We start from the raw sequence: 16,694 nt of genomic DNA, 5'->3' as shown, positions 1-16,694 counted from the left end.
CCTCCAAAACTATTGCTGAGCATACAGCAGCATATTACATTGATCACAGTGTATGTTAATAGAAGAGAAGACAATTGTGCAAAAAAACAAAATCATACTTCGAATCTTTCATTGTATACTAGCAAAAAAGTGAAGCACGACAGTATATATATATATATATATATATATATATATATATATATATATATATATATATATATATGCAGGAATATAGAGGGGGCTGACTTAAAGATTTTTTTTTATGTCTGCCAGTGTCAAAAAACATGAAGGTGACGTATAACTCATTAGTAGGGATGCACTGACACCTGTTTTTTTAGAAGCTTTTGCTGAATTACTCGTCGATACCACATTACCGATACCGTGCGGTGTGATTTGAGCCCATACAAAATGAATGGGCTCAAATCGCACTGCAAAGAATTGCATGTGATTTGAACAGGAATTTGTGTTATAGATAAGTAGACTCTCAGGAATTAGTGTGAAGATTTGCTACCATCCCTAAATAGTACAAAAAGAACCTCCTATAAATGGGATTTTAAGGGCAAAATTATTAGAAAAAGGTTAAAAAAGAGTAAATTTTTATTTATACAAAATTTAAAAGGACAAATTTATACAAAGAACATGTGCACAGACAAGTACAGTTGAAGTGTGTTTTTCTAATAATTTTGCCCTTAAAATCCCATTTATAGGAGGTTCTTTGTGTAGGAATTCGTTGTTATTCCTGTGCGAATCACATGCGGTTTGTCAGGTGACTTGAGGGGGGAGCAGTATAAGCTGGTAGTGGGGTGTTCAGTGATTGAGGATGGGGGGATTAGGTTGTGTGAGATGAGGTGACTGGGGGAGGGGGGTGCACTGTGGCTGTATAGGTGATTATAGGCGATTGTATGACCCCCTACCCTGGACAGTCACATAACGCCAGGCGGAGCGGACACTAAGCTGCACCGATCTGAGAGCTGTTACTCTCCTGGACTGCTGTCATTGCTGATTGGGCGAGTCCTACTGGTGTCACAGAAGGGGGAACGGCAGGACAGGGCACTTCTTGGCTTTACATCCTCTAGAGGATAAATTCTTGTCTCCACGCAAACCCGATCCTTTAGGCGGCAGCCTCCATCTTTGAGTAGCCCGAATAGCACAGGAGTCTATGGAAAGTGTGGAGCAGAGAAGTGAGGACAGAGTGCTGACAGGGGACTTGCCCCTTCTCTCCAGGCTCAGCCTGGGTTCACACAGGAGGGGTGTAGGAAATGGCATGTGATTCGGACAGAAATCACACAGCATTCCTCTTCAAATCACATGAGATTGTTTGCATACATTTTGTATGGGCTCAAATCGCACCTCACCGCAGGTATCGGAGCATTTGCACAATTACAAGTACTCGTACAAATGCTTAGTTTCGACACTAGTGGCAACACTACTCATTAGTAAAAGATTATTTACTATTCCTGTCCCTCAAAAGACAAAGAAATTTTGTTTTGCAAAATTCTTATTCCATTAACCCCTTCCCGTCGACAGTAGGCAGATAAGCAGCCTCACGGAAGTGGGCCTTTATCCACGGGGGCCACATATATACATATCTGTCTTTGTGCTGGGAGCTCACCGCACAGTGCACTCCCAGCACAGAGACCAGGCCAGGGGTTGAGTACTAACAATAGGGCAGGTATATTTTGGCCAGGATTTGAAAAAAAAAAAAAATAAATAGTGTCAGTGTATTTTGTTGACCTCATGGATCATAACGCATGAGGCTTTTCTATCCTCCACTGCCTCCCGGTCATTGTTTCGATGATGTTATCTACTGTGTTCATCTTGTTTTCTGTTGTCCTCTTCTTTTTCCTTTCACATTTCCCAGCATCAGGGTCTTTTCCAATGATTCCTCTCTTTCCATTAGGTGACCAAAGTATTTTAGTTTCAGCTTCAGGATCTGTCCTTCCAGTGAATATTCAGGGTTCATCTCCTTCAAGATTGACTGGTTTGATCTTCTTGTCCTCCAAGGGACTTTCAAGAGTCTTCTCCAACACCATAGCTCAAAAGCATCAATTCTTCGGTGTTCAGCTTTATTTATGGTCCAACTTTCTCAGCCATAGGTTATTACTGGGAATACCATAGCTTTGACAATACGGCACTTTGTGGGTAGGGTGATTTCTCTGGTTTTTATAATGTCTAGGTTTGTCATTGCTTTCCTCCCAAGAAACAAGCGTCTCTTAATTTCATGGCTACAGTCACCATCTGCCATGATCTTGGAGCCCAGGAAAATAAAATCTGTCACTGTTTCCATTTCTTCTCCTTCTATTTGCCAATGCCAAAGTGATGGGACCTGTTGCCATGATCTTAGTTTTCTCAATGTTCAATTTCAGGTCAGCATATGCACTCTCCTCTTTCACCTTCATTAAGAGACTCTTTGGTTCTTCTTCACTTTCTGCCATTAGCGTGGTATCCTCTGCATATCTCAGGTTGTTGATAACCCAGGTATATATACAGTATATATACATACATAGTTTTCATTGTAACCTTGAATAATGAGAGGATTGCAGGCACAGATCATGCTCTCTTTGTGTTAAAAACACCTGTTAGCCCTAGCGTGTTTACAATAGGTGGACGCCGCTCGTTGAGTGGATAGTGGTGCTCACCTGCACTTTAATCAGCTTAGACGGTATAACTGCACAGGCTTAAATATCAAACTAAATCATTAAGAGCTCACAAATTGTTTAAAACATGAGATGATATGTTACCAGTATCGCAATGATGTCTATTTCTATTTTTTGTGTTTTTGTATGACATAAATGTATACTGTACATTTTTTTTCTTTTTCTCAATAAAAATAAGATTGAATTAAAAACACCTGTGTTAAGTGTTTCAGTGGTTGTCATTAGGATGAATAAGGCACTTGGCGCCATCTAGTGAGTATTCAGGCTCCCTACACACTTTGCACAAGTTATTTGAAAGTAAGCCATGTTCCTCAATGATGTCTGGATATTTTTTGAAAAAGTTTTTTGTTGCAAAATAGCTCATTATAATGTGTTGTATTGAATCTTAGGTAACCCTACTATTTTATACCTTGTGTAATTACATATCCTTCTTTGTGAGGAATATGGCACTTGTGGGCAATTTTCCTTTGAGATTGGATAGGCGTGTGAAGCCATCACTTACAGACTCAATATCTCCAATTTGCTGCTACTTGGCTCCACCTCTTCATCAGACCGAGGTAGGAATTGCAACCCAGGGGAACCCTTGTCCAAATGAGGGGGTGCATCTAAAATGCTGGATTAATTAATTCAAGATATAGTTGTACTTTATCTGTATGTACTGAGGATTTTTCTGTACACAAGATATTTTCTGTAAAATAGTTTTGACATGTGTTCCTTTATCTATTCAGTAATCATGACACCGTGCCATTTCCTGAAGAAGCCATTTGGCGAAACATGTTGAAATAAAGGTGTGGAAACAGTAATGTTACACTAAAAATATTGCTTCCTTGTGCTTTGGACATCAATATTTTGTATACAATGCTTTTATCCTCTTTTTTACTTATGTGTATAAATAAAAACCGATTCTCTTTTATTAATTGTTCTTGTTCCATAAATATGTACAGTTTGCACCTTCCCCTTATCTCTCCCCCTCCCTACTGTAAGTGTTTTTTAATGTCAATACATTGTTAATCTGTGAATAGGACATACATGACACTAATGTGATGTAATTTGTGAATAAATGTGTATAATTTTAATATATTATTAGACATCTATAAAGTCTCCTTGTTAGTGTATCCTTTTGTTTTACTTTCACATTACATTTTGCTCTGTAAAACTTAAAAAACTTAAAAAAAATGATTTGACAAGAGCATTAACCTACTTTCATAAACTGTTGGATTTCATACAAGATGTTGTAGAAATTTTTCATTTGCAGATGTTTACAGGCTTCAATGAGGTAGACGCTCCAACTCTCCAGACTTGGGTCAATAGACTCTAACATGGTTTCAAGGGTATGTAATTTACCATGTTCATAACTTGGTACAAATATACCTTCAATAAAAATGTCTCCTGGGCATTCCTGCAAAAGGAGTTCACACGGAAAACAGAAAATGAAAAACAAAAGAAAAACATGCACTGGAACTATTTGGATTATTTTATCAAGACTTGCAACAGACATTTGATGCTTTGACTAGTCACAGATACGCATTTAGCAACATTCAACAACATTGCGATAAGAGAAATCCAGCTCCTAAAATTCTTTCAAATTTGGCTGTAAAACAGTGTAGTTTACTGATTACTAAATGCTTTAAATACTACAAGACTGGATTCATACTACAGTGGTAAGAAAAAATAAATGCTGCCATTTAGCTTGTACTTTTGGTGCTTGTTTTACAAGCACTCTGCTGTGCATAGCTACATACAGTGTCGTGAAAAAGTATTCATACCCCTTGACATTTTCCACATTTTGTTATTCTACAACCAAAAACATCAATTTATTTTATTGGGATTTTATGTGATAAAAGCTGTTCTGTGAAGCCCTTAGAAGTTTGTTAGAGAACCTTAGTGAACAAACAGCATCATGAAGGCCAAGAAGCAAATAAGACAGGTCAGAGATAAAGTTGTGGAGAAGTTTAAAGCAGGGTTAGGTTATAAAAAAAATATCCCAAGCGTTGAACATCACGGAACACTTTTCAATCCATCATCTGAAAACGGAAAGAGTATGGCACAACTGCAAACCTACCAAAGACATGGCCGTCCACCTAAACTGATAGACCAGGTAAGGAGAGCATTAATCAGAGAAGTAGCCAAAAGGACCATGGTAACTCTGGAGAGGATTTCAGAGATCCACAGCTCAGGTGGGAGAATCTGTCCAAATAACACCGATCAGTCATGCACTCCACAAATCTGGTCTTTATGGAATAGTGGCCAGAAGAAAGCCATTGTTGAAAGAAAGCCATAAGAAGTCCCGTTTGTGAGAAGCCATGTGGGGGACACAGCAAACATGTGGAAGAAGGTGCTTTTGGTCAGATAAGACCAAAATTTAACTTTTTCTCCTAAAAGAAAAACGCTATGTGGCGGAAAACTAACGCATCACATCACCCTGAACACACCATGCCCACCATGAAACATGGTGGTGGCAGCATAAAGAAAACATAAAGAGTCAATGGGTAGTCGAATGGAGCCAAGTGCATGGCAATCTTAGAAGAAAACCTGTTAGAGTCTGCAAAAGACTTGAGACTGGGGCGGAGGTTCACATTCCAGCAGTACAACGAACCTAAGCATACAGCCAGAGCTACAATGGAATGTATTAGATCAAGCCATATTCATGTATTAGAATGGCCCAGTCAAAGTCCAGACCTAAATCCAATTGAAAATTTGTGGTAAGACTTGAAAATTGCTGTTCACAGACGCTCTCCATCCAATCTGACAGAGCTTGAGCTATTTTGCAAAGAAGAATGGGCAAAAAATGTCACTATCTAGATGTGCAATGCTGGTAAAGACATAACCAAAAAGACTTGCAGCTGTAATTGCAGTGAAAGGAACCTATACAAAGTATTGACTTGGGGGGGGGGGGGGGGGGGGGGGAATACAAATGTACGCCACACTTTTCACATATTTATTTGGAAAACCATATTTGAAAACCATTTATAATTTTTCTTCCACTTCACAATTCCACGCCACTTTGTGTTTGTCTATCACATAAAATCCCATTAAAATACATTTAAACTTTTGGTTGTAACATGACAAAATGTAGAACATTTCAAGGGGTATCTAGTTAGTCTGGTAGAAAAAAAAAAAAGACACAAGTCCATCCAGTTCAACCAATAAAAAGGAAGAAAAATTGTTTTATGCAATCCTATATGCAGGGCTGCCAATAGAAGTCACATGGCCCCATACAGCAGACCCCCCCACCCCACCCCACCCCCCCGAAAATATCAAATTGATATTTTCACTAAAAACATACGAAAATCATTATTGGCAGACACAAGCATAATATAACTTACAAATTCTGCTAAATCTAAAAGATAAAACTGTACTGAGTTAAAGTTCTGTGTGTAAATGAGGTCTTGGTGCTTATTCACATAGGTGCTGTGGCTTGTACAGTGTGAATCAGTGTTTTTTTTTTTTGTTTTGTTTTAATCCGGCTATTGCTGTGTGCAGCAGCCTATGTTATGCTTAGACAGTAGAGTGGGTTGTCAGCGTCTGTGGCAAGCCAAGTGATTTGCACCTTCTAACCCGTGTACTTTTAGCACTCCCTAAGTCCCTTCCACTAGTACAGTAGTACTGACCTACCTGACTCCTACACAGTGTAGGGGTCAATTAGGTCAATGTAGTGGTCAGGTAAGTCAGTGTAGTGGTTAGGTAGGTCAGTGTAGTAGTTAGTTAGGTCAGTGCAGTGGTTAGGTAGGTCAGTGTCGTGGACAGGTAAGTCAGTGTAGTGGACAGGTAAGTCAGTGTAGTGGTCAGGTAGGTCAGTGTAGAAATCAAGTAGGTCTGTTTAGTGGTCAGGTAGGTCAGTGTAGGGATTAGGTAGGTTTAGTGGTCAGATAGGTCTGTGTAGGAATCAGATAGGTCAGTGTAGGATGCCGTAGACTTAGATACTTGGCAATATCATGCACTTTTTCCTCAAATTCACACATCACATTCACTGTGCACATCCTTCACTTCTATTCCTATCACTGCCATCGTCAGCATTTAAGGACAAGGTCATCCCTGACATATTCTATATTAGTTATACCAATATAGTCACTCTACTCATTCTATTATCCTTCACATGATCAATTCAAGTTGCAATAGATTATTACAACACTTTCTGACCGCCCAATAGTTAAATCTAACTACTAACCTATATGGGTATATTCAGGAGCTAACGCTCTGACAATTTTCGTAGGTTCCGGCCCCACCCCCCAGTGGTGTGTTGGTGGGGGGGCAATTATACGTGTGACTCCTTGCAAGCCATATCAAGTGGATTCCTGTTCCCCCTTCTTCCTGGGGTGCTGCTACGTGCGGGCACACTGGATGGTCTGGCTGCTGTGTGGGGAGGCTCTGATCGAGGGGTACATCCAAACTCAGTGGTAATTATGTGCAAAGTGTTGCTAAACAAACTTGCCTATGCTGTAATTCTTTTAAATAAGCTGGACATACTGTTATAAATTTTTCTTTTTTTTTGTAGCAAACTCATCCTCTGAAGAGACCCCAAAATTCATGGGTCGAAACGCGTCAGGATTGTTATGCAATAGCCTTATCATATGCTGTGTATAACCTATGTTTGCTATTATATGTATTTGGTATGGGTATTTCCCCACTGGAGCTCCCAATTTATATTTATATGTTGTTACATTCATTCATTACCCTTCAATAAAGCACTTTAATATTTTATTTAATGCCTTGTTCATATCTATGGGTAGCTGCCTAAAAACCCCGCTCGGGGGACCTTTTTCCATTTTTTTAGGTCAGTGTAGGCTAACCCCTACACTGACCACTAAACTGACCTACCTGATTATTACATTGACCTACCTGACTCCTACACTGACCCACTGGATTCCTCCCCATTTCTCACCCCCACACACAGGACAATGTAGATCAGTGGATCCTACTCACCTCTCCATGGTCTCCATCGTCAGGCTGATCAGGGCTCTTCCCAGCATCAGACAGTACTGTTTTGGGGTCCTGCCACCCAGCTACTCCTCGCATCCCTGGGAGGTCCATCAACAGCCGCCGTACCTCCACCATCTGCACAGAATACCATCCCTCCCCAATCTCAAACACACAGGCCGCACCAGAGGGATCCCGGGGGACAGGCTGGACCATAGGAGTCCCGGGACGGGGGGAAGAGGAATAGGGTGATGCATGGGAACGCTTGGGACATGCCTCATCAGAGGTGTAAAAGGAGGCAATAGGCCACAGCACAGCACACTCGGGACTGTGCAGGAATCATTTTTCGGCCCCTCTAAATGTTGTGCCCAGGGTGAGCACACCGGCTTCTCCCCCCATGCTATGCCACTGGTTACGCTATGGGGATGCAGCAGCTGTACGAACACAGCCACAGGTCCTATGTGGATGCAGGTGTACGGCCTCCAAACACTGACAGTGTGTATTTTGGGGCCACTCACCTGCACACCTGTCAAATTAGGAGCTCCAGTGGTGTTCATACAGCCACTGCATCCTCATAGAATAACATGCGGCTCCAGCAAACCGCTCATTCAGCTTCATTCATCTTTTATTTTTTTTTACAATTTGTTATTTTTTACATTTTTTAAATTAATCTATACAATTTTTTTTTACAGCGCTGCTGGGGGTGGGGTCTGCTTGGGTGAAATATCAGGGGTCTAAACAGATCCATCACATCTCTCCTTTGAGACAGAGAAAGAAATTGAGGACACAGATTCTTCAATTCCTTTCTTTATAGCCTCAGTTGCACTGCAGATGAATGAACGGGACACAGAGGCTCCTGTACATTCATAAACTAAAACATAGTAAACAAAGTTTATTATGCTTCAGTTATGAATGGACACAGGAGTGATTGGTACTGATTGTTCACTGTGTCTAATTCAAAAAAGGAAGGAGCCGCCGTGTAGCCACAGCAGTCAGCGAAAGATGAATGAAGCCTGCAGCGCTGGGGGGGGGGAATGAGCGGGAGCCTGGTCACGCAGGGGGGAATCAGATGTGGGTTGCACAGGGAGGGGGATCAGTGTAGTGGGATGGGAGGACAATTACAAAATGATGCACTGTGTCTGTGTCTCTTCCTCCAGCAGATGAAAGCTGCCGGGAGGGAGAGTAGGAAAATACGTCTTTTAGCTGCTGGAGGGAGAGACACAGATACAGTGCATTGTTCTGTAATTGACCTCCTGCTCCCCCCAACACAGACACAGTGCATTGTTCTGTAATTGACCTCCTGCCCTCCCTTGCCTGCACCAATCCCCCTGCTGTCTGGGCTCCACTGTGTACACCGCGGCCCCGAGATACAGGGCCCCAAAGTCGGGTCACAAAATGTAATTCTCTGCTGAAGTGTTTGACATTTTGCAACCTGACTTTGGGGTCCCATATCTCGGGGCCACTTGGTGCTAGGAAACCCAAATTTGGTGTGCTAACACAGTTGAACACTATAACATATCCAAATTTGGGGTTCCTAGCACCAAGTGGCCTCGAGATATGGGGCCCCAAAGTCGGGTCACAGAATGTCATTCTCTGCTGCAGAAAAGTGCTTGACATTTTGCGACCCGACTTTGGGGCCCCATATCTCGGGCCACTTGGTGCTAGGAACCCCAAATTTGGTGTGCTAACACAGTTGGACTAACACTATAACATATCCAAATTCCTAGCACTAAGAGGCCCCGAGATATGGGGCCCCAAATTCAGGTCAGAAAATGTCATTCTCTGCTCTGCGGATGCTTCTAGACGCAAACGCAGTAAAACGCGGCTAAACGCGGCATGCAAACGCGGCAAAACATGCGTTTCTAAACACCGGTTTCAGCTTTTAAAAACATGTGTTCAGCAGAGTTTGCACTGGCATCTCGTGTGCATGAGGCCTTAAGGGAGCAAATAATAGCATCTCTAACTTTCTATCTGCAGAATCTTTGAAAGAAGGAACATTGTCAATAAGTACACTGAGATGTTTAAGGCCCCATGTACATGGGACGCTGCTAAACGTATGTTCAGAGGCAGTTGGACACTTCTTTCAACTGCCCCTGAACTCATTCAATGTTATCCTTTGTGACCATGTACACAGTCTCGTTAATTGCCGTTTTTAGGCCGTTTCTGTGAAAGCAAAAAAATGGGTTCAGACGCTGAAGATTTCCACGTTTCAGACACCAAACGTGGCTAAGCGCGGTACCGCGGCAAGTGACAATCTGCAACTTCTGGCCGGTGTCGTGGCAAATGACAATCTACAACTTGTGGCAAGTGACTCATGGTTGCAGGAAAGAAAATGGCCTGCTTAAGGCAGGTATATTGAGAGCCCACTACAGTAGAAAAATGGGAGTAGAAGAAGCATGGCATTTTTGAGACCTAGGCAAAGATGACTGGGTTAAGACCATTATGTGTCTATGGAATTGTGACTTACTGCAATTGCAAAAAATTATGCTTTTGTCAAATAGACCGTGTGTTGCATGCCTGCAATATAGAGCTAGTACTGGATGCAGAGACAAGCGTTAGAACAAGTTTCTGTTCCTGTGCAAGGGACACAATGTCACTCTGAACTCGAGGGTTGTGCAAGCCTTCAGCAGAATGAATGTCTGCCTGTGGTTTTGCAATGGCTCCCTTTTACCTGGTCTTTGCCATAGCTACATGTGAGCGTAATTCCCTATGAATTAGTAGTGGAATAGGGTATGGAATATAGGGTAAGTGTATCCAGAAGGATAATTCAGTAACCTGGGTAATCCTGTACACGAATCCTCATAGGGAAAGGGCAGAGGGAAGCGCCTGAGGACCTTATAAGGACTCTAGGTGAAAATGTTGGTAAAACGTGCAACTTGTGGTGTGATGACACACTTGGTGACCAAGTGGCTAAAGAGTTTTTGAAAAGTTTACATCATCTTGAATACAATTCAAATATCATCCTGGTGATTAACAGTGATAGTCAGAAACATTTTGGAAATTTAAGGTATATGTAAATAAATCCAGGCTTGTCCACCTCATTGGGAATATCCCAGAAAGACCATGGCCCTAGACCCAGTGTATATCGCACCCTGCAGCTGACTCCATTGTGTTAGGCATCAAGGTGAGCCCCTATACAGGATCCAATGACAGAAGCAACATTACAAGCCATCGCCACAGTGCAGGGTGCAGCTTTATATATATATATAAAAGTCTCCTTTAAGAGCATTGTCAATGCGATGGAGCCGAGTGGGGGCCATCTTTCCCTCACTCGGCAGCCAGCCAAACGGGAGAAAACGCGATTGTCTCCGTTGCTACCGGCGGAGACCACCGGAGCGTGGCGGGAGGGGGAAGGCCCCTCTCTTCCCTCGATAAAAGTGATCTTGCGGCGGCAAACCTCCTGCAGAGATCACTTTTATCTGAAAGCGAACTGCTCGCTGAAGAAGTGGATACCGGGGTCATGGCAGCTATCTGCTGCCATAACAACGGCATTCCTCTTTAAACAGCCAATGTATAATGATGGCAGGCGGTCCGTAAGTGGTTAAGAACAAGTAAACTTTAATTGTTATGTTACATATTTTGTAAGGTTGACTGAAGACACCAAACCATCAAGTTCAACCTGTGAGGGTGTGAGTGTATGTATTATGTCTCTACCACTTCCTATATTCCTGTATATTGTGTTTAATAAGATGCCCATCTAAGAGGTTTTTGAAATTAGCGACATTTCCCAATGAAACCACCGATTGTGAAACGGAGTTCCACATTCTCACCGCTCGAACAGTAAAAAAATACCCTTACGCAGTTTAAGGTTGAACCGCTTTTTGTCGAAACTTGTCGTCAATTCCCTTAAGTGTCTTCTCCAGGGAGAAAAAGTTTAATATTTGTAATCGTTCCTCATAACTGAGATCCTCCAGCCCTCTGATTAGTTTTGTTGCTCTTCTTTGGACTCTACAGTTTCAGCACATCCATTCTGAGGACTTGAGGCCAGAACTAGATGGCATACTCAAGGTGTGGCTGAACCAGAGTTTTACAAAGTGGTAGAACTATAGTCTTATCTCTTGAATAAATGCCCTTTTTTAAAGCATGCTAAGGCCTCATGCACACTGGACATTTTTACAGCTGTTGTTTTTGGTTTCAGACGTTTTTTCTGCAGCCAATAAACTCTCAAGCATGTTATCCTATGTGTCCATGCACACATAGGCTGTTTTTGGCAGGGGCGGTTTCTGGCTGGAGAAAACAAAACAAAACAGAACTAGTGGGTTTTGAGAGGAGTTTTTCTGCTGTAAACTGAAAAACGCAGAAAAAGCTTAAAAACAGCAAAAACCGCTGAAAAACGTGGCTATTTGGCGTTTATCAGTGTTTTTGAGCCAAAAGCTTTTGTGGGTGTATAATTTTAAAAAACGCTTAAAATGCAGAAAAACTCTGAAAAACTGATTCTACAGCTACAGCTTTCTACAGCTAACACTTCTGGCTATTTTATAATGTCAAGTGTGCATGAGGCCTTATATTCTACAGGCCTAGCTTCTTTGGCATTACATGCAATTGCTGAACCTGTGATCTATTAGGACCCCGAGATCTTTTTCCATCCTCAATTACCCCGGAGGTTCTTCCCCTAGCGCAGCCCTCAAAATTTCAACTCGCCTGCTCGCATCTGACGAGTGAAATTATGAGCGGTGCGAGTATAGACAGGGCTGTGCTGTCCCGGGAAAGCACAGGCTCGCAGCATGGGTCATTTCAATAGGAGCAGTCCGCCGCCTGGGACCGCCCCTCTCCACCGCCCTCATGCCGCTCATCCCCGCCCTCTCGCACAAGCTTGCAGCAAGGGCCAGTTCCATAGGAGTAGTCTGCTGCCTGGGACCGCCCCTCTCCTCGCCCTCAGTGTTTGCACATTGCCTGACCCCTCGGCTGCAGGAGAAAGGTAACTGTCAGTGTGCTGTTATCGAAAGCAGCGCATGTGCTTGAGGAGGTTGGAGGCATTGAATGGGGAATTTAACAAGATGTGTGCTGGGAGAAAAGGGGGGGTTAATTGAGAATCTGAATCATACTTATGCCTCCAATTCCACACCAACTCCTTCACCCCCCAATACCTATGCCTCCAATTCCACTGCATTGCATTGATGGGCACTGATTGGGCTGCACTGATGAGCACTGATCAGGCTGCATTGATGGGCACTGACCGGGCTGCACTGATGGGCACTCATTGGGCTGCATTGATGGGCACTGACCGGGCTGCACTGATGGGCACTGATCGGGCTGCACTGATGGGCACTGATCGGGCTGCACTGATGGGCACTGACCGGGCTGCACTGATGGGCACTGACCGGGCTGCACTGATGGGCACTGACCGGGCTGCACTGATGAGCACTGAATGGGCTGCACTGATGAGCACTGATCAGGCTGCACTGATGGGCACTGATGGGGCTGCATTGATTGGCACTGATCGGGCTGCACTGATGGGCACTGATCGGGCTGCACTGATGGCCGCTGGTGAGGCTACATTGATGGCCACTAATCAGGATGCATTGATGGGCACTGTGAGGCTGCATTGGTGGGCACTGGCGAGGCCGCATTGGTGGGCACTGGCGAGGCCACATTGATGAGCACTGGTGAGGCTGCATTGATGGGCACTGATGAGCCGACACTATGGGCACTGATAGGCTGCATTGATAGTCACCAATAGGCTGCAATAATGGGTACTGATGAGGCTGATCAAGTTGTTAATATTCATTTTTGTAACTTAATTCTACATAAATCATTTAACAGTGTCATTTCATGAGATAATTTATGAGGGTGTATTTAGGGGCGGGGCAGGGTAGGGGTTAGGTGGGACAACTGGTGGCGAGTAACTCTTAAGGCCTGGCTAGTAGCTCAGGACTTGAAATTTTTAGCCCTGCCCTAGCGTGTAACTTACATTCATATTTTAGCCACTGGTGCATTACCTTACATTTCCATTCATTGAACCTCAATTGCCATGTGGATGCCCCACCACTCTATTTTATCAAGGTCTTCCTGTGGAGTTGCTATAGCCTGTTGTGAAGTTATTGCCTTGCTTGGCTTAGTATCATCAGCAAACCCTGAGATTGAGATATTTATCCCAACCTCTATATCATTTATGAACAAATTAAACAGGATTGGTCCCAGGACAGAGCCCTGGGGTACCCCACTTATAACTGCAGACCATTCAGAAGATACGCTATTTATCACCACCCTCTGGATGTGTCCCTGTAACCAGTTTTCTGTCCAGGTACATACACAATCGTCAACACCAACAGAACAGACCTTAATTTGTGGATTAGGAGTCTATGGAGTACAAGGTCAAATCATTTGACGAACTCTAGATACAAGACATACACAGGCTTTCCTTTATCCAGATTACAGCTCAATTCCTCATAGACAGCTAATAAATTATCTGCATTGGTGATTGTGCCCCCATGGGGCACCACATCCAAACGAGCTAATCACAGGGAACTAAAACCCATAAGTGGACTAACATAGTAGATTCATTAGAAAATTATAATTTATTAAGCATGGTAAACATAGTAAAAACATAGGAATGGTTACAGTTGCTGTATACAAAATCCCCACATGGATAAGCTTATGAGATTCTCAGGGTGAATCTTGAGAAACTTATAAGTTTATCCATGTGGTGATTTTGTATACAGCAACTGTAACCATTCTTATGTTTTTACTATGTTCACCATGTTTAATAAATTATAATTTTCTAATGTATCTACTATGTTAGTGCCTTAAAAGTCCACTTAGGGGTTAATTTCCTGTGCATAGACAGCTAATAGGTTGGTCTGGCAAAAACGATCTTTCATAAATCCACGCTGGTTACTACTAATGATACTATTCTTATCTGTAAATTCCTGGATACGGTCCCTCATCATCCCTTGACTAGCCTGTAGTTTCCAGGTATGTATCTCAGCTCATTCCTGAATATTGGTAACAGTTTATCTTTACGCTGATCCGTTGGTACCATTCCTGTCAGTAAGCTTTCATTAAAGATTAGGAATAATGGTCTAGCAATGACCTGGTTAATTCTTTGCAGACTCTCGGGTGCAAGCCATCTGGTCCTGGTGATTTGTTCACATTAAGTTTTTTCCAGTCTTTTTAGAACACTTCTGCTAGGCACAAGGGTACACTCCTTGCTTTGATGCTGACAATGTTGTCTTGTTTATTATATCCCCTCCATAGTAAAAAGTAAGAAGAATGTATTTACTACAGTTGCCTTCTTGTCACTTGTAACCAACTTCCCTTAATCATCCTTTATGGGGGGGTGTGGCCAGATGTGATTGCGGCTGGAAGTGTTTTTCCAGAGCTCCAGCTATCCTCCGGTAATATATCCTGATAACAGCCGATTGACCGGTAGTGACACTAAGCCAGCAGAACCAACTGGGCACTGTAAGATGCCGTCTTCAGCAGCGAAAAAGCAGAAGAACCAGCATTTACAGCTGCTGCGGGATCAGAGGCATCTCCGCTCACAGGGAAGCATGCGACTAGCCCCGTCCACTCCTCCTCCATTCCGAATGCTGTGTCTGCAGCACTGCGCACCAAAACAACAGCAGTGAAGATGGCACAGCAGGGTGCGGCTCTATTAAATTGACCAGAGGACTCATCTCCCATGCCACGGGAGATTGAGGTGGATACAGCAGCCATAATAGGTCCAATCCTGGAAGCCATTGCGGCGTCGAAATTGGAGCTCATGGGGCGCATAGATCTCCTGGCGTCAGAGTGAAACCTCATCCGCCATGATCTCGACAAGATTAGAGGCAGATTGACCACAGCAGAGGACCAACATTTAATGTCATGAAATATGGAGCACAGTTTGGTAAAGATTGTTGTCTGGAAATTTAATGAACTTGCCCTACCCTCCTGTCTGCTTTTCCTGTGCTTTAGAGTAAACATAATTGCCCTGGGATAGCTGTTTCCCAAGTTATCCCTTACTTCCACATCAGCTCTGGGTTGTTTGTGATGTGGTTAGTAGGTCTAGCAGAGCAGTGTTTCTAGTTGGGGCATGCATCTACCAACTGACACATAAAATTGCCCTGCAAGACATTTAATTAGTGCTGAGCCTTAGAAGAGTGAGCAGTTTCATCTGCCCAGTCAATATCTGTATGATTAATAAAGTCCTCTATGATGATTACACTGACCTGCCTCACCACCTCTTCATCCTTCAGGGTAGAGGGCCTTTAGCATACCCCCACTATTAATTTCCAATTTCTTTCTTCCCTTTGAAGTTCCAGCCACAAGGATTCCACCCCTTCCATTGCTTCATTAGTAATGTCATTCCACATGTTCACCAGCAAATTACTCTTGACATACATGCACACCTATTCCCCTCTTCTACCTACCCTGTCCCTTCGATACAGGGAGTACCCACTGGACAGTCACAAGCCAGTCATGTGTGCTGTCAGACCAGGTTTCTGTTACTCCCACAAAATCAAAATCTACCTCGTGTATGCGTAGTTCCTGTTCCTCAAGCTCAACGAACCTCTAGCATTAGTGAAGATACCTTTTAGTTTTGTACGGCCGCATGCTATTTTATCCCTGTTCTTTCCAAACCTGCAGTAGGATTCTGCCAGCTCACACAAGTTGCACTTATGTACTCCAGTTACAATGACCACCATCATACTTTCTGCCCTTTGTTCACTAGCTGAAAAAGCTTCCTCTGATCCTTCTCCCCACCACCTAGTTTAAAAGCTCCTCTAACTTTTTGACCATCCTCTCCCCCAAGAGAGCTGCACCCTTCCCATTTAGGTACAGTCTGTCTCTGCTATAGGGACAGTGACCAACTGAAAAGTTAGCCCAGTTCTCCCAAAATCCTCCTTCCTGCACCAGCTCCTCAACTACTTATTAAGTTCCCTAATCTCCTGCTGCCTCTCTATTGTGGCTTGAGGTACAGGCAGTATTTCTGAGAATACCACCCTGGAGGTCAAATTTGCCAATAAAACTCATAAGTCCCCAAAATCATTTTTTAGGATGCTTCATCTTCCTCTAGCTTTGTCATTGGTGCCAATATGCACCATGACAGCTGGCACTTCCCCAGTCCCACCCAACAATCTGTCCTTCTGATCCATGGTGCAGAAACCGAGAGCCTGGTAAACAATATACCGTTTGGTGATCACAGTCCTCATGACA

The 16,694-nt window shown here is 43.2% G+C and overlaps 1 protein-coding gene across 1 annotated transcript in view; it reads right to left on the bottom strand.

The window, feature by feature from the left end:
- The window catches only part of ZFYVE26 (zinc finger FYVE-type containing 26), a gene marked incomplete in the record, with an annotated part of 1,901,467 nt that overhangs the window by 387,215 nt on the left and 1,497,558 nt on the right, over positions 1 to 16,694 (bottom strand). Inside the window, 1 exon segment of the mRNA XM_073610828.1 lies at positions 3,838 to 4,035. Within this exon segment, the coding sequence (XP_073466929.1) occupies positions 3,838 to 4,035 (198 nt within the window).

The sequence above is a fragment of the Aquarana catesbeiana genome, linkage group LG13, assembly GCF_042186555.1.
Source record: "Aquarana catesbeiana isolate 2022-GZ linkage group LG13, ASM4218655v1, whole genome shotgun sequence".
Classification (NCBI taxonomy): domain Eukaryota; kingdom Metazoa; phylum Chordata; class Amphibia; order Anura; family Ranidae; genus Aquarana; species Aquarana catesbeiana.
Note: the sequence above shows the minus strand (reverse complement) of the source record. Positions and strands in the feature narration are given on the sequence as shown.